Source organism: Botrytis cinerea, chromosome 15 (genome assembly GCF_000143535.2).
Source record: "Botrytis cinerea B05.10 chromosome 15, complete sequence".
NCBI classification, from domain to species: Eukaryota; Fungi; Ascomycota; class Leotiomycetes; order Helotiales; family Sclerotiniaceae; genus Botrytis; species Botrytis cinerea.
Genome location: NC_037324.1, coordinates 378,524 through 394,951, shown reverse-complemented (window position 1 = coordinate 394,951; position 16,428 = coordinate 378,524). Strand labels below are relative to the sequence as shown.

General features: G+C 43.7%; 5 protein-coding genes across 8 annotated transcripts; all 5 read left to right on the top strand.

Annotated features, from left to right (window-relative positions):
- Positions 1-27: 27 nt before the first annotated feature.
- Bcape3 lies at positions 28-2,153 on the top strand. Its single transcript, XM_001553633.2, has 2 exons — positions 28-582; positions 648-2,153. Exons 1-2 carry the CDS (start codon positions 336-338, stop codon positions 1,925-1,927), a joined length of 1,527 nt encoding a protein of 508 aa, XP_001553683.1. The 5' UTR covers positions 28-335; the 3' UTR covers positions 1,928-2,153.
- A 463-nt stretch (positions 2,154-2,616) lies between these two features.
- Positions 2,617-3,860, top strand: BCIN_15g01040 (hypothetical protein). Its single transcript, XM_001553632.2, has 2 exons — positions 2,617-3,285; positions 3,420-3,860. Exons 1-2 carry the CDS (start codon positions 2,975-2,977, stop codon positions 3,523-3,525), a joined length of 417 nt encoding a protein of 138 aa, XP_001553682.2. The 5' UTR covers positions 2,617-2,974; the 3' UTR covers positions 3,526-3,860.
- A 715-nt stretch (positions 3,861-4,575) lies between these two features.
- BCIN_15g01030 (hypothetical protein) lies at positions 4,576-5,919 on the top strand. The gene has a single exon (XM_024697393.1). The coding sequence runs from the start codon at positions 4,606-4,608 to the stop codon at positions 5,668-5,670; it is 1,065 nt and encodes a 354-aa protein (XP_024553208.1). The 5' UTR covers positions 4,576-4,605; the 3' UTR covers positions 5,671-5,919.
- Positions 5,920-8,689: 2,770 nt separating this feature from the next.
- Positions 8,690-13,626, top strand: BCIN_15g01020 (hypothetical protein). 4 transcript variants are annotated; one of them, XM_024697390.1, is made up of 5 exons: positions 8,690-10,167; positions 10,608-10,794; positions 10,921-10,990; positions 11,045-13,192; positions 13,248-13,626. In XM_024697390.1, exons 1-5 carry the CDS (start codon positions 10,065-10,067, stop codon positions 13,257-13,259), a joined length of 2,520 nt encoding a protein of 839 aa, XP_024553206.1. In that variant the 5' UTR covers positions 8,690-10,064; the 3' UTR covers positions 13,260-13,626. The 4 variants fall into 4 exon arrangements, with proteins under 4 accessions (XP_024553206.1, XP_024553207.1, XP_024553205.1 ...); XM_024697392.1 differs by having other exon boundaries at positions 11,017-13,192; XM_024697389.1 differs by lacking the exon at positions 8,690-10,167 and having other exon boundaries at positions 10,215-10,794.
- A 196-nt stretch (positions 13,627-13,822) lies between these two features.
- Positions 13,823-16,044, top strand: BCIN_15g01010 (hypothetical protein). Its single transcript, XM_024697388.1, has 2 exons — positions 13,823-15,075; positions 15,250-16,044. The coding sequence occupies exons 1-2, from the start codon at positions 14,638-14,640 to the stop codon at positions 15,772-15,774; spliced, it is 963 nt and encodes a 320-aa protein (XP_024553203.1). The 5' UTR covers positions 13,823-14,637; the 3' UTR covers positions 15,775-16,044.
- The last annotated feature ends 384 nt before the right edge of the window (positions 16,045-16,428 follow it).

Below are 16,428 nucleotides of genomic sequence, written 5' to 3'. Positions count from 1 at the left end.
TATCGAGTCATGTCTTTATCCATCCTCGGCGCGAAGCTCAGCGATCAAAAAGGTAGAATCGAAAACAGGGGCGAGGTCACCAGGTCTGGAGTACAAGAATCGAGGTTGACAAGGGCAAGGGGTAATTGAATCACCGCAAAGTTCACCGCCCAAGTGTTGGCCAATCAATTTGCTTGCCGATATCGTCGTGCATACGCTATCTGAGCTGAGGAGCGTTAAGCTTCAGTCATAAAGCTTCAGTCATTCCCAACCTCTCTGTCTCTCATCCTTCTTCAAAACTACAAAACATCAATTCAATAACAAATCCGTGGTAAATCTCCACGGTTCCCTTCATTATGTTACGTTCTACTCTATTTCTTGCCGCTGCATCTCTGGCTACAGGCGCAGTCATCCAACAGCCCATTGCGGAACAAAGCTCTCAATCTCTTGTCAGTGAAAAACACAAACCATTGATTAAATCTTCTTCCCTCCAAAATGATATAAAGACAAGCAATCTTCTCAAACGGGCGAAGCAACTTTACAAAATTGCAGAGGAAAGCATCCCGGAGTACAATCACCCGACGAGAGTTATTGGGTCAAAAGGTATATTCCCGTTCCTTCATCTTCTCAGCTGCTCAAGACATTTGTTGACTCACTCTGTGTAACAGGTCACGAATCAACTGTTGATTACATCTACTCTTCTATTGCGTCCCTCGGCGACTACTATACAATCTCCAACCAATCATTCCCTGCAGTAGTGGGCAATATCTTCGACTATCGACTCGTACTTGGCGATGCCGTTCCAAAGACTGCGACTCCCATGAGTCTTACTCCTCCAACAACCAACAAAGATGCAGTTTTCGGTCCACTAGTATTGGTCAACAACAATGGTTGTGATGCATCCGACTATCCCGCAGAGGTAGCGGGCTCTATAGCTTTGATCCTCCGTGGAACTTGTTCCTTTGGAGATAAATCTGCGAATGCCGGTAAAGCAGGTGCCATTGCCGCAGTTGTCTACAATAATGCCAACGGCTCTTTGAGTGGAACACTTGGAGCACCAAACGCAGATCATATCGCCACTTTCGGTATTTCAGATGAAGAAGCAGCCCCATATGTCGCGAAATTGAAGAATGGGGAATCTATCGATGGATCTGCATTCGTTGATGCATTGGTCGAAGAAATCACCACCACAAACATCATTGCTCAGACTAAAGGAGGCGATGCAAATAACTGTGTAATGTTGGGAGGACATTCGGACAGTGTTGAAGCAGGACCGGGTATCAATGACGATGGGACTGGTTCCATATCTCTGCTTGAGGTTGCTACCCAGTTGACCAAGTACAAAGTCAACAATTGTGTTAGATTTGGTTGGTGGGCAGGTGAGGAGGAGGGACTTCTCGGTTCAGACTACTACGTTTCCCAACTTTCCGACGAGGAGAATTTAAAGATCCGTCTTTTCATGGATTACGACATGATGGCTTCTCCAAACTATGCTTATCAGGTGTACAACGCCACTGATGCCGCCAATCCTGATGGATCCGAAGCATTGAGAAACTTGTATACAAAGTGGTACAAATCTCATCAACTCAACTACACATATATTCCGTTCGATGGTCGAAGTGACTATGATGCTTTCATCAAGAACGGCATTCCAGGTGGTGGAATTGCAACTGGTGCTGAAGGTGTCAAGACTGCTGCCGAGGTTGAAATGTTTGGTGGTAAGGCTGGAGATTGGTATGATCCTTGTTATCATCAACTTTGTGACGATCTTTCAAACCTTGCTCTTGATGCTTGGTTAATCAACACCCAGCTCATCGCCCATTCCGTTGCTACTTACGCCAACTCTTTTGATGGATTCCCAAAAAGAACTTTGGAAAGCGTTAGTGTTTCTTCTGCAAAGAAAGTGAAGGAAGAGACCAAATATCATGGTCCTCAGTTGATCATGTAATTTTTTGGTAGCATTTATAAGAATATTCTAGGGATTGGGAGCATGCATGCCCGCATGTAGATAGTTGTAATTTTTAGTATGCCTCACATATTTCATAGGCACACATCGGATTTGAATTTAAACGGCGATATATCTATTTTTGTTTGCATGCAAGCGATACCTTTTTATGAGAAGTTCGAGAATCAAAACAATAATTGTATCATGTCACATGCTTCATTTTCTCACAGGCAGACGCTAGCGAACCGATACACGAGGCTGTGCAACACCGCGGCTTCTCAAACAAGCAGTCATATTCTAGATGGAAATTGGTCTTCATAGTTATATGTTGCTGCAATTCAATTGTTGGCATTTCAGATACTACGAGCTGGCAAATCTCAAGAGATTGGATGCAGGCGAATACAGAGCATATTACACGAATAGGTTCGATCGCGGACAAATCGCGCTGTTGTTTCAACGTACCTTTACTTACTGAACATTTCCTCAATGTGTTTTATTTCTTCTCCACAACACTTCCTACATAAGCGTGTACATTCAGCCTCAAATTCTCTGCATCAAACAAGTGTTAGAAAGATTATTGCTGAGCCACTACTAGGATAAAGCATGGTTTATACCAACTAGCCCCCACAGCTAGGGTCGCTACATGGGTCAACTGCTTTCTCATCATCTATAATCCAATGGATATTTTTTCAGGCGTATCATGAGGTAGACTTGCAGTCATAATTACTGGTGCATGTGTGCGAAGCTGTTCATAAGCATCATACCCAATCTGACATTCATCTCTGGCACATTTTTAGCGATTTGTTTCGAGATAATGAAGTCACGTCCAGTCGTGGCTAAAGATGCATGTGAATTGCACAAGATTACCTGTAAGGCTCTGACATATCCAGAATATATATTCCTGTTTTTCTGCTCCATAGATTTCTCATTATCCTCCTGTATTACTTCTTCTACAATCTCCAAACAACAAAAAATTATTAGTATCAGAAGACTGCAAACTCAAAACCCACCAATCCCACTTGCTACCACATCTTCGATAATAGATCCAGCATGCCAGGCCACCGTTCTCATAATCATCAAACCCCTCACCGTGGATCCGAACCCAAACATCGATCCCCTCCAAAGCTGCCCCTGTCTTCGCCCCCACAAGCGGAAGTCCGCTGTTTAACTATCCGCTACGCATCTCTAGATCACAGGAGCTATCATAAAGACTATAATCTACCTTATGTTCGCCGCTTTCGTCACTCGAATCGGGGCATGGTGACAGATCTTCCGACTAGCGGGGTGGTGGGCAGGAACAATTTGCAAAGTTTGGTGCAGGATAAATTGACCACGTTGATGAATAAAGAGTTCGCTAATTGGTGAGTACTTTTTTCGCTGCTGGTATCTGTTGATTCGCTTTGGATGGACGGAGTTGGAAATCAGCAATGAAGATGTGAATAGGTATACTATGGGATGGTGGGCTGGACCTTTGTTAATTCTATTCTTTCTGCAGGAAATTCATCGGTGCTGAGAGATCACTGCCTGGGCCACCGAGCAACAATACACCATGGGGATATAGTGAGAGAAGAGTAAATGTTTATATTGAGAGACGACAGTGAGGAGCGAAGAAGTGTCTTCAGAGGCTTTCTACTTGTATCGGGTTTCGAGATGGAGGGCTCTCGTGGTGGATTATCATTGATTCTAGAGGCGTAGAAATGAACGGGAACTTGGATGAATGGTTTATGATTTCATTTTCTGTTGGCTCGTGGTGTTAATGTCTGATTTTAGCCCCGCATGGAATTCGGTTTTTGTCGGGATATCGATCATGTGATCATACAGAGGGAGCTGTATTGACTAGCGCAGGCGCTAGCTTATAATCTATCTATAAATGTACATAGCTTTACATAGTAAATGGATAAGAACAATTACATCACTATAGACTAAAAAACTTTACACTTATCAACCAAGTTGATACCAACAGTTTTGATAAATTTTGCTATGAACCGAAGAGTTGGGCCTGCGGTTGTGGTGTATATTTTATGTCTTCTCTTGTCTTATATGATTAGTTCTTGTTGATTGACTTTGTTGATTCGATTTGATTGATAAGTTGACATTGCAAGTAGGCAGAGATGATGGAGTTAATGGATTGTAGACTCTATTCTACGCTTCACTTGTATTGGCTGCAGTGGCTAACGATGCTCATCATTTCCATCGTTGTGATATGTGGCCATGTTGAACCTAGGTACTTCCACCAACTTGTGAAACTCAAAGCCATGAAAATTGACTGCTGGAATCCTCAAGTGGGATGCAATATATCTCCTCGAATTCTGATTGGCTTAAATCTGATAGTCCCCCGTTCAAACGGCCATGTGATGCATTTCACACGGATAAATGCTTCGGCTACAACAGCCGGGGATAAATTGCGGGGTGCTTTAGTGCCGGAAATTCTGATGGCTAATATGCTGCATAATCTAGACGTCCGATAAGATTTCTTCATCTTTGCAATACGGATTTTCTAAGGATTAAATAAAATTTCCGACGCCGGGCTTGGAATCTATGAGCTGTCAGGTGGCAAGAAGGGCTAGTCTTTGTTTTGTCGTCCCACCAAGCCAAGGCCTATATATATGTTGCCTTTCCCCCCGTTTGCTAATTTCTGTGTATGTGCATTTGATTTCTTTTACCAACTCAATTCAACCATCATGGTATTTTCCAATCTATTGCGCAGAGGCCTCTCTGTCTTTGCTGCTACTATCTATATGATACCCACAGCATCAGGTGCCGCCAATAATTTAACCCTCGTCTCTAATTTTGGCTACAATCCCTCAAATGTATCAATGTATCTCTATGTCCCAACCAAACTCGCTCCCAATCCCCCCGTATTCGTCAATCCACATTGGTGCCATGGAACAGCCCAAGCTGCGTTCTCCGGCACCCAATTCGCCACCCTAGCCGATACTTACGGCTACATAATGATTTTCCCCAACTCTCCCAATGCCGCAGATCAATGCTGGGATGTTTCTTCCACCGCGTCACTGAGCCACAATGGCGGAGGAGATTCTTTGGCTATTGTAAATATGGTTAAATATGTACTCACGACCTACAAAGCCGATCCCAATCGCGTGTTTTCGATGGGCACTTCGTCGGGAGCAATGATGACGAATGTACTATTGGGTGTTTATCCTGACATCTTCGCTGCTGGCTCTGCATGGGCCGGTGTAGCAATGGGATGTTTTGCCGCAAATAGCAGCGCGGTGGATGCTTGGTCCAATGACTGCGCTACCGGCCAAATCATCAAGTCAGGCGCGCAATGGAAGAGTATTGTACAGGCTGCGTATCCGGGCTACACGGGTTTTAGACCAAAGATGTGGGTGTTGCATGGTACAGATGACACGACGCTTTATCCACAGAATTTGCAGGAGGAAATCAAAGAGTGGACGACAGTATTAGGTCAATCTAGTACTCCTCTCACGACGAGACTGAACTGGCCGGATGCGAACTGGACGACGTGGGATTATGGGTCGAAATTTAGAGCGACGAGCGCGAAGGGGGTGACGCATAATATTCCGACGAATGAAAGTGTTGTGATTGATTATTTTGATTTGAAGTGTCAGGGTGCTTCGTGTTACTCGAGAGTCACGGCGGAAGCTACGGTGGGAATGTATGGGCAGTGTGGTGGGTCGGGGTATCATGGATCTACGCAGTGTGTGGAAGGAGCTTATTGTAAGAGTGGGAATAGCTATTACTCGCAATGTTTACCGATTTAAGGAAAGGAGTAAGAGAAATGAAGAGCTCGGAAAGAAAAGCAGTGGATTCACTTGAGTAGCGTTGGCGAATAGGTTATGAAAGACCGACAGCATGCACTGAAAGACTCTTTTTGTAGGGAAAAATGTTTCCATTAATCGTGCTTGCTAAAATCAAATGAAGGGACGAAATCAAAATTATGAAGTATTTTGTAGCTCCAGAACATCAGCCTTACTACAAGGCAATTTTGCCCAAACCACCCGCTTTGAACACTCCAAGCTATGCATACTGTAACAAGTACAATTGTGTGAACATAATAAATGACTTCAATTCAATGGCCACTATACGGTAATCCTGGGCCAATGGGAAAGAGATTAGCTCTTTCAGTAGCCCTCATTCAAGGCCTACTACTTCCTGTACATAGCTAGCTCTTTAGATAGAAGATAACCTTGACATTTAGGACCTACCATCGTAGGAGCTACGTCATCTGTATGCTTCTCATACACATAAAAAATAAGCTTTTCATCTACACCAAAGATCTCCCTGCTAAATATCCATGCCAACCAACACGACAAAAACACCTCGCGCCCCCACATCCCCTCATACCACCCAGTCAAAACTTCAACCTGAATCAAAAGCCAATCTTTCATGTGAACAATATGTAAAAGACATCTTTAGCAGCTGTGCCTCGCCATCTCTGCCTCACAAATACACTTAACGTGCAGATGGCTATTTTTCTCGGTTTTGTATTTTACTTACTAATTAATGATTGTAGGAACGACAGCATGAGTTGACTTGATGCATTTGGATTTTCAATCTATCGAGATTCCTAGCTCGACACAGACCTGTGATTCAATGTCGTAAAAAGGGCCTGCTGTTCTCATATTCGATAAGAGACATAGAAATTCAAGCATTCTCGAAGATTCTTCTCAACGATCCTATGAATCTTCAGTGCTCCAAATCATATATGCAGACTTCATTGAAAATGAATCTCAACTCTTCGGTCCCAAATTCGATTGATCCAACATGAAAGCGCAAAATAAGTATATTTTTTGTGATTCAATTAGCCCTATGTTCAAAGGATTAAGAGTAAAATCCTCAGTCCGTCTAGTTGTGTTCGGAATCGAATATACCATCTGGAACTACAACATATCGAACTAATAGCACAGTTACGATCCAAGACAGACTGATTGTGCCCTATACTCTGAATGCACGTTGGTTTCAATCCCAGATCATCTTTGATCCCGCTATCAGTGATGTTGTGAATAGTCAGTTTGGCGAAGCGGGAGGCATTTCAGAGCTGGGAGCAAGAATTTCCGAAGTAGAGGTGGGTCAAAAATCGCATAGTTTAATATTTAGCGAGATGATTAATATTGAACTACAATGGGCTAATGTATTCGGCTTCATCTCACCTTACCGCCATTGCTGCTGGAAAATTACAGAGCCTGACTGGGAGGATGAAAAGTCTCTGTCTGTTGCTAAACTCTCCAACGATATTCCCAACGTTACTCTTGTAGAAACTTACTTGGAAGATGCTTTGGTTTCCTACTAAAACAACATAGTCAGGTCAAACTGACTGGGAGATATTGATAGGCCGTCATGCTACCCAAGTTTCACCAAGGTTCAATCTTTTATATCCGTCTTTTATGGAGTTTTTATGACTGATGGGCTTGCGAGTTATAGAGCCAAAGATGTATTCTTCAACGGCACTTGATTTGGAAAGATTGCATCCTCCAACAGAGCATCGAAGCCGCCAAATGGGTTTCTGCAATGGGATCTCCAAATATGAAGATGGGTGTATAGCTGCGTTGTTCGAAGCATTATGGCCAAACTATCACCGGCACTGCTACTTGCACATGCTGCTATGGAGTTTGGACTTATGATTTATCTATGCTTCAATTGGATAATGATTGCGCTAGCTTTGAGATCGCAAGCCACGCAGCAATTTCGAGGCACAGATGCAGGGATCAGCCGATCGGAGACTTGGGTGCAGAATGTTAGGATCAGAGAGATTGCAAACGGACGATTGCAGATGATTTTTGAAGAGAATGGGCGTGATGAAGATAGATGGACACCGGTGAAAAGAGTGGAATTGGATAAAAAGTATGGGTATGAGAAAGGGGCGGACAAAACTTATGGAACGGAAAATATCGGACATCTCAAATGATACTGTATGGTATGTCCCGGGGGTCAATAGATTTCATGACCTATGGATAATTTTGACTAGTCTCATCAATAATTCACCGGCAAGAAAGGGTGACTGCAACTTTGCAGCCGTCTTTGGAGTACCACCATGTAACATAACGCTGTAGCAATAAATTGTTGAAATTGGATTGTGTCTATAAATACCTGCGCTTTTTGAGTAAGTTTGTCCGATCATATTAGGACCTACGAGAGTAGTAGGTATGCAAAACGATGGGCAGACAAAACTTATACGTCTAGGCCAATGTATTTGACAATGTTATCTGTGCGCTCCAAGCTGGCCACTTGAGGGACGCACGAAGATCTAGGAGTGACTAGCTCGCCGTTTCCTTGAAAGTGATCGTATGGAGCCGATTTTCTGTTGATCAAGAAAAGCTTTTCCCCGCATTCTAGAAGCAGCTCAAAACCATGCATTAAAGTCAAAAAAATAGGGTATATCCCCATAAAGTATGATTTGGAGGAACGTTGGTAGAATCTGGTCAGGTACGAAAATGGCCCTCTTTGTATCTTCGTCCTGATTCTTTCTTAGGCTTGTATAGAATCGAACATTGAATCTCCACCCCCTTTTCTTCTATTTTTTTTCCAACAAGGAATCTCACTCTCAACATCGGTACGCAATACGCACCCGTTCAAGCCGAAATCATTAGTTCATATATCATCTAATCCCTGCAAGATTCTCGAATATTTGACAGCTCCACTTGGGCCGGGCCCAAACCAAGGACTGAGTTGCATTGATATATTTTCGACCCAGATTTATCTTTAATTGATTTAGCTTCAATCTCAATGACATACTGTGGATTTTCATGCAGCCAGTTCTTGCAACCGGCGAGAGGGGTGATTGAGAGTCAGCCCTAGGATTCCCCGGGCTCATCGGTGAGCTGTTGATCCTAAATGTAAGACTTTACTTCGTACGACTCGCTATGCTGAAGGAGGAAGTCTGATAGCCAGCCTCAAGCATCTCTTGAGCACCGTTGAGCATGAATGCATAGCAGGTTCGCATCGAGATGCTCGATTGTTTCTTGTCGGATCAAATTTCCGAAAGAACATGGGTAAATCCCCAAAGAGTGGAATATTGGACATATGTTGCCTGTGCCGATCAAAGCTTAGCATATTGTTCAATCAACATTTTTTTACCTAAACAATGAGATAATTGGAAGGGGGTATTTTCTTTTCCCCCCCCCCCCATGGAGGGAAGCTGAGAAGGAAGAGAAGGTAGACCCGAAGCCCCAACTACGATGCAACTGCAGTGCGGGATGGCGCACATCAGCATTGCGTTGCTGTAGAAAAGGGAAACGAGCTCAGCTGCGCAGAACCTTCCTGTCGCTCAAACATCGAATGTTGCAAGAGATGAAAATGGTTAATTTGCATCTCCCTATAAATAATAATTGTCTCAGCAGATTTGACCAATAACGAAAGGGCCGCGTGTATTCGTTGTATATATGCTTAAAGGCAAATTGAGCGGGAGATGAAGGTTCTTGGTAATCTTGGGATGAGATCCACATGTTGCCACGATTTGTCCACCCAAACGCTCAGCCATTGCACCTCATTTACGCCTGTGTTGGTGAAATCTCCTTGGACCTTGGTTGACCTTGGTTGATGTTGTCTTTGGTGTCTCGGGAGGAGGGGAAGGGGAAGGAGAAGGAGAAGGGGGAAGGGGGAGACGGGGTCTTTTGGTGAATCATTGTGTAAAGGAAAAAAAAGGAAAAAAAGTAGAACAGGGGAGGGAGTGAGTGAAAATGAATAAGTTTGAAAAAAGTATGCCCGTACGGAGTACTGATACTCTACATATTAACCACTTTCGCTTTGCTCGCGAGTCGCGATTTGGGAAACATACTCCTTTCTTTCATTCTTTCTTTTTACTTCTTGCTGTGTGATAGATAAAATTCCTGAAAATCCCACGTTGACATTCTCCAACACTCGTTCTCAAATTGCATTGTTGTCGAAAGAAGAAGACGGCGAAGAAGGAGGGGAACAGAATAATCCCCAAACAGTAAAGGCTTAGAACATTCTGTGAGCACCATACATAGGTTACTCAACTTGCCCAGCATTTGGACCAGCATTTACGCTCCAGTAATATCTGGGAATTCTATCACGCAGAAACGGCTCAAGACCCCGACATATATCGAAGTTTCTGCATCATTCCAAGAAACCCGTCCCGCCATAAGCCTGCAGGATATCCATCCATCCCTCGGAAACCTATCGTCTCGAGACCACCATGTCATATTACAACAGCGCTTACGACAGTTACAATGAAGAGCAGCAGGGGGAATACCAACCTGCGCGAGCAGGCTGGAAACAAACTTCACCAGCTGGACAAGGTACGTGCTAAAGTTTTTATTGTAATCTATTCCAACATCACCATCAAGACCAATATCAAGGTCAATATCGGATCAAGAATACGACGGGGGATGCGCATACAACTCAAACGTCATCCAATTCGGCAGGAGTTAAAAAAAGAAAAAGTATAATCGCTTTTTGCCAGATGTGCCCTTGTAGAGCTCATCCGGGAGGGGGGCGCATGGCATAGTCGCAAGCTTGCTTTCCGCTGTTGTCCGGCTGTGGCACTACCACTACGTACAATAGTAATCCTGCAGACCAGCCCAGCTAGCATTCGCAGCTTTCTTCTTTCTATCTCTTTGCGATTTCCTCGTTCGTACATAGCATTTACAACATCTGCCACGACCTGACTGTCGCAACTTTTGGACCGCCTCTACAAGCACATTTTGGAATCTAGCTAATAATTCTATTTCGCTTTTAGAAGCATACCAGCCTCCTCCTCGCAGTGCCAGTTTAAATACTTCCACGACGCAAAATTCTAACGGCAATATGAACGGTTATGGTGGGGGGTATCAACAGAGCCCCAATCTGGGGGCGACCTTCTATCCGGGAGGAGGGGACGACTTCTACATGCCTACGACGAATGTAGTGTCTCCAATGCCACAAAGGTACGGTTTTATTTTTCATTGTTCGATTTAAGAAAGAAATGTGGTTTGTGGCTATGGTGTGCCATTTTGCCGTTCTCATCCGACAAACATCGACGTGGGATGAACGCCCATTAATGAGAAGTATAGAATTATGCCAGAGGTGCCACACAATATGCAAGATAATCTTGCCAATCTGGAACTGAATTCAGATGGACGAGTAAGCTCACATTCAAGTGTTTCTAGTCAATCAATGTATAATGACAATTCACAGCACACCAGCGAGTCGCCGAGGTCAAACTACAGCAATCGAAACAGCGGCCCGGGCTACACAGCGAACTACGAACACACCAACGCAGCCATATATCAAAATCTAAAGGGGCCTTATGGTGCGCCACGAGTCCAGCCTGACTCCCCTAGGTTTTCACCATTTCCAAAACCTCGAAACGCGGGTCAGAATGTACCTTTGTCGGATGAAGATAAAGAGGAAGTCTTGGAGAGAGCCAGGCCCATGGTTTTGAAGTCTAGCGACCCAGAAATGCAGTTGGCATGGGCTCAGGATGCGCTGTCTTGGGTAGAAGTAGCCAGTTCTACTTACGAGCGAAAGAATGACGACTCGCGAGCCCCAACGCCCAAAATCGAACATCAATTACGAGTTGATGCTATAAGCATCGTCAACTTTCTCGCAGAGCAGCAACATCCAAAAGCAGAATTTATGAAGGCGATGTGGCTAGAGTTTGGTAAATTTGGGTATCGAATGGACAAAAAGGAATCGTTCCAAGGTTACCAGCGAGCCGCACAAAAAGGATACGCTCGAGCAGAATACCGCATCGGAATGCAGTTCGAGAATACCATGAACCCCACCAAGGCCGTTGAACATTACCAAAGAGGTGTATACTTGAAGGATTCCGCGGCAAACTATAGGCTTGGAATGGCTACCCTACTCGGACAATGTGGCATGCAACAAGATTATGCAAGAGGTATAGATCTGATACAGTTCGCAGCCGACACGGCGGACGAGAATGCCCCTCAAGGTGCCTATGTCTACGGAATGTTACTCGCTAGAGAGTTGCCAAACATTACCATGCCTGATGAATATTTACCGTATGATTTGAACGAAGCCAAGATGTTTGTAGAAAAGGCCGCTTATCTCGGATTTGCGAAAGCACAACTCAAGATGGCTCAAGCTTACGAACTTTGTCTATTTGGCTGCGAATTCGACCCCGCACTTTCTTTACATTACAACGCCCTTGCTGCCCGACAAGGAGAGCCTGAAGCCGATATGGCCATAAGTAAATGGTTCCTTTGCGGCTATGAGGGTATTTTCGAGAAGAATGAAGAGTTGGCATATACATATGCGCAACGTGCGGCTGAGACAGAAATGGCTACCGCTGAGTTCGCTATGGGCTACTTCTATGAAATTGGAATGTATGTCAAGAAAAACCTTGAAATAGCTTCACAATGGTATGACAAGGCTGCCAAGCATGGTAACCATGATGCTTTGGGAAGAATCGATAGCATCAGAGCGAACCACACACTTTCCAAGGGTGACCACGGAGCGGCGATTCAACGTATCAAGTCAACTCACGGTTCTCGAAGAGGGGCCAGGCCGGAGAGATTTACACAAGCTAATGCTCCACCAATGCCAACTATGGCAGAAGATTACTCCTCACCAACTCCTCCCGTGCACAGTCAAAAGCCTAAGGTTAAAAAAGGTGCACCTGCAGGTATTCGACCAATCTCCATTGCACCATACCCAGAAGATGATATGAGTCTTGGTAACCGCGGTAATGGAAACCCTCCCAGATCTCCTAGATACCCTCCACAAGATGGATTGCGTCCATCAACCTCAAGTTCAAATCCAGCATCAGATCGACCATCTTCTGCTTTTGGCATTCGCTCTCAGCAACAGCCACCCCATTTGGGAATTACTCATCAAAACACAGAGCCAATACGATCATCATCTCCTATGGGCCAAACGCCTTCACAAGGTCGCAATCAATCACCCAACCTCGCTCCAAATATTCCTCCAATGAGCTTCGAATCCGGTTACCAGAATCCTCAGCAAAGACCTCCAACTTCTGGATCAAGGCCTGGAACTTCACAATCTGTCCAGTCGTTTCAGTCTCAGCAATCCGGATATGGTTCCAGACCAGGACCTGGCCAGAACGTCTTACCACCGCGAGGCGCTTCTATGACACCAGTTTCAGCTGCTTCCTCCACAGCAAGCAGAAATCCTGGCAGACCAATGGGTAACACAATATCTTCGCAAGACTCGAGACAATCTTCTGTCTCGTCAGCTCCTACTACCCCTGCTCCTGCTCCGGTGGCAGCTCCACCAAAGCCATCTGCTCCTGCTAAGAAGGGACCTGCCACCTTTGAGGAAATGGGTATTCCACAAACCAAGAGTGAAGGAGATTGTGTAAGTTTTCAATTTATTATAGCTTTGTTTGACATGATCACTAACAATTTTGCAGGTTGTTATGTAACTGCGCTTTATACTTCTAAGGGAACGAATTCCGGGGGGGGGTTATATAGCATGTCCATTTGCGAAACAGCATTGTGAATATTTTTTGATTATAGCATGAATTTTTGCGCATGTATATTGGGTGCGTGCATAGCGTATACTTGAGTAATATGCATTTCGTTCGATTTAGAGATAGTTTGGACCTTGCAATGTGTAATAGACTTAGGCTTCTAGACTAAGTGAAGATGGAATTTTTTGATGGGTGATATCTAAGGTAACTGGGGAGGAGGGTTTAAAGATAGGATTTGAACTAGATTTGAACTAGGAAGAGACGCATTTCTCAGTAGAAATAATGATACCCTTTATTACATAATATCCTTAGTATTTCATCTCTCTTGCTCTCTCTTTTTTCTTTTTTCTTTTTTCTTGGAAAGAGAATGTTTTCTATCCTTTCTTGGTGGCTTCAGAGAAGTATGAAAATGATGGATGGATGGATTAGTGTTAGCGTGGTTTAGAGAGGTTGAAACTTGAGTTGACTTGAGTCGACCTTTTCCTTGCACATTTCACTACACTATTTCAGCATACGAGTGAGATCGAGTTCCTATATACTCTAAACTTTCGAGTTCGAACTTTGAACAATACAATAATACTTTGAATTTGTTTCTTTTCCCTTCGTGGTCTTGTGAGGGACGAATTCACACTTTCCTGCGAGATTGTACGCATACGTACCTACTCATTTTCTTATACTGATACTCCTCTCCTTTTCAAAAGGTGTTTGGAATAGAGAGAAGGGGAGAGGAGAGAGAGAGGAGCGGAGAAGAAAGGAGAGGAAAAGAGGAAAAGATCAAATGCGCATCTCGATTCTGTTTTTCTTCTTCTTCGAAATTGTTGGGTTCCGACGATTGATGCGCTGAAACTCATTTTTATATTCATTGTAGTTACATTTGTCGTTCTGAGGTTGTGGGGTTGAGATTCAAAAGAGCTTTGTTGAGGCCTCCGAGGTGAAACTGAGAACTCATGTCGGCCCGCACCTCAAGAGAAATTTTCATTCACTTGATGATTGTTTTCCATACGGTTATATTGGTATTTGTAGTCATCATCTTGCGAGCAATTTTCGCACGGCTGTGTCAGTCGAATTGTCGGTGTAAGAAGAACTGAAGTGGGTAGTTGGAGTGCGAGGGATTGAGAAGTGAGAGTCAAACATCTCTTCTATCTTCTTTTCACTTCAAGGCTTTGAAATTAGAGCTAGGCGTATTTGAAAGTCGTTCGTATCTTTCATTCGCAATCATTACGAACAAAGGTACTCATCAATCATCTTCACGACTCGACCACACCAGATACCGCTCACCTTCATAACCAAGACTTTCGATTCTCAAACAAGACTCTAAACAACCATCATCATGCCACCCAAACGCAAGAAGTCTCTCGTTGATTCTTCAACTGAGTCTCCCACCCCAGATGACAACTTCGACGTCGCATCCATCGCATCCATTCCTTCTACTGCTTCCGCTACACCTGTCAAGTCCAAGGCTAAGAAACCTAAAGTTGAGAAAGGAGAGAAGGTTGAGAAGGCCAAAGCTCCTCCTAAAGCGAAAGCTTCTATTAAAGAAAAGGTCCCTCTCAAGGATAAAGAGGTGAAAGGAAAGGGTGTTGTTAAGGAAGTTAAAGAGACGAAGGAAAATAAGGAAGCGAAAGACACTAAAGTTATAGGTAAAGATGGCAAGGAGAAAATAAAAGCCGTGACTGGTGATGAGGCACAGGAAGTATTATTGGAGTATTTGAGTAGGGAGAATAGACCTTTTAGTGCGGGGGATATTAGTGGAAACTTGCATGGGAAGGTATGTATCTTTCTGCTTTTTCGTCTTGTCTATCTCGTTCTACTACTCGTCCCATATCATCCCATTCCAAGTTATCCTATTTCATCCCATCTCACACTCCTTAATTTTTTATGTCACATATTGCATCCATCCAATCATAAGAAATGCAAATACTAACAATCAACACCCCGCCAGGTAACCAAAACCCTCACCGACAAACTCCTCAAAGAGCTCTGTAACTCCGGTCTCATCAATGGAAAAGGTACGAATGGCGATGGAAAAGGTTCACAATGGGTATACTGGGCCCTCCAAGATCCGAACTCTTCTCTCTCTCCCGAACAACTGGCAGAAATGGATTCTCAAATCCAAGATCTGCAGGGTCGGTTACCAGAATTGAAAATGGATGGGAGGAAATTGAATTTACAACTTGCGGGGATGAAAAAAGAAATGGGGGTTCTGGAATTGAAGGATAGAATTGAGAGGTTGGAAGAGGAGAAGAGAGAGAAGGAAGAGAGATTGGGGGTGTTGAGGGAGGGAAAGGAGGTTGTGAGGAAGGAGGAGGTGGAGAGGGTGGAGAGGGACTTTGCGTATTGGGGAAAGATGAGGGGGGTTAGGAAGAGAGGGTTTGAAGGGGTGGAGGGGATGTTGCTGGAAGGGATGTCGAGGGAGGATATTTGGGAGAAGGCGGGAATTGAGGGGGACGGAGAAGAAGGGTTGTGATTTTGAGAGTGGATGGGATATTCAAGAGATGAAAGGGGAGATTTGCTTGTTGGTTTGCTCGAAGGTAGATTTGGTAATGAGAATAGCATGGGAGTGAAGACTAGGGATTCTCTATTCGGGAAATAGTCAAGGAAACAGGAATTGGGTGGGATGTCAAGTGATATCTGTGGATCAAGAAATCGGACTGCATCTAATCATATATAGCTAATATAATAATAGCTATTATATACATGCAAAGCAAAAATAGAAAATCACCTTCCGTTATTTACATAATATGAAAATTACTATTCTATAAAGTCCTAGTATATTAGTAACAAGTAATGTGCGCGGAAAACGTGACCTGGAGATCACATAACATTGTTATTTAGTATTTAAAGTTTCTCCTTCTGTAAACTAAAAAAGATACTGATTTTACACCGTCTTATTTTGATCCCCTACATTCATATACTTTTTCCTTCATATACATCACTACACCTCACTATCGTTATATGATAATCTACCTTTATTCACTATACATAGCTATTAAATTGATTATAGTATACACAAAGACCTTTCGTATGCAACCTCTACCACCCTCTACTCTTTTATAGGAATAAATTCTCTTCTCCTTCCAAAAACGAACACAGTATATCCAATAGTCCAGACTGCAGTACA

Coding starts and splice junctions, on each gene's coding strand:
- Bcape3 (XM_001553633.2), top strand. CDS start 336: ATGTTACGTTCTACTCTATTTCTTGCCGCTGCATCTCTGGCTACAGGC. Junction 583..647: donor GAGAGTTATTGGGTCAAAAG/GTATATTCCCGT, acceptor TCTGTGTAACAG/GTCACGAATCAACTGTTGAT.
- BCIN_15g01040 (XM_001553632.2), top strand. CDS start 2,975: ATGCCAGGCCACCGTTCTCATAATCATCAAACCCCTCACCGTGGATCC. Junction 3,286..3,419: donor AATAAAGAGTTCGCTAATTG/GTGAGTACTTTT, acceptor TTCTTTCTGCAG/GAAATTCATCGGTGCTGAGA.
- BCIN_15g01030 (XM_024697393.1), top strand. CDS start 4,606: ATGGTATTTTCCAATCTATTGCGCAGAGGCCTCTCTGTCTTTGCTGCT.
- BCIN_15g01020 (XM_024697390.1), top strand. CDS start 10,065: ATGTCATATTACAACAGCGCTTACGACAGTTACAATGAAGAGCAGCAG. Junction 10,168..10,607: donor AACTTCACCAGCTGGACAAG/GTACGTGCTAAA, acceptor TTTCGCTTTTAG/AAGCATACCAGCCTCCTCCT. Junction 10,991..11,044: donor AACTGAATTCAGATGGACGA/GTAAGCTCACAT, acceptor GACAATTCACAG/CACACCAGCGAGTCGCCGAG.
- BCIN_15g01010 (XM_024697388.1), top strand. CDS start 14,638: ATGCCACCCAAACGCAAGAAGTCTCTCGTTGATTCTTCAACTGAGTCT. Junction 15,076..15,249: donor GTGGAAACTTGCATGGGAAG/GTATGTATCTTT, acceptor ACACCCCGCCAG/GTAACCAAAACCCTCACCGA.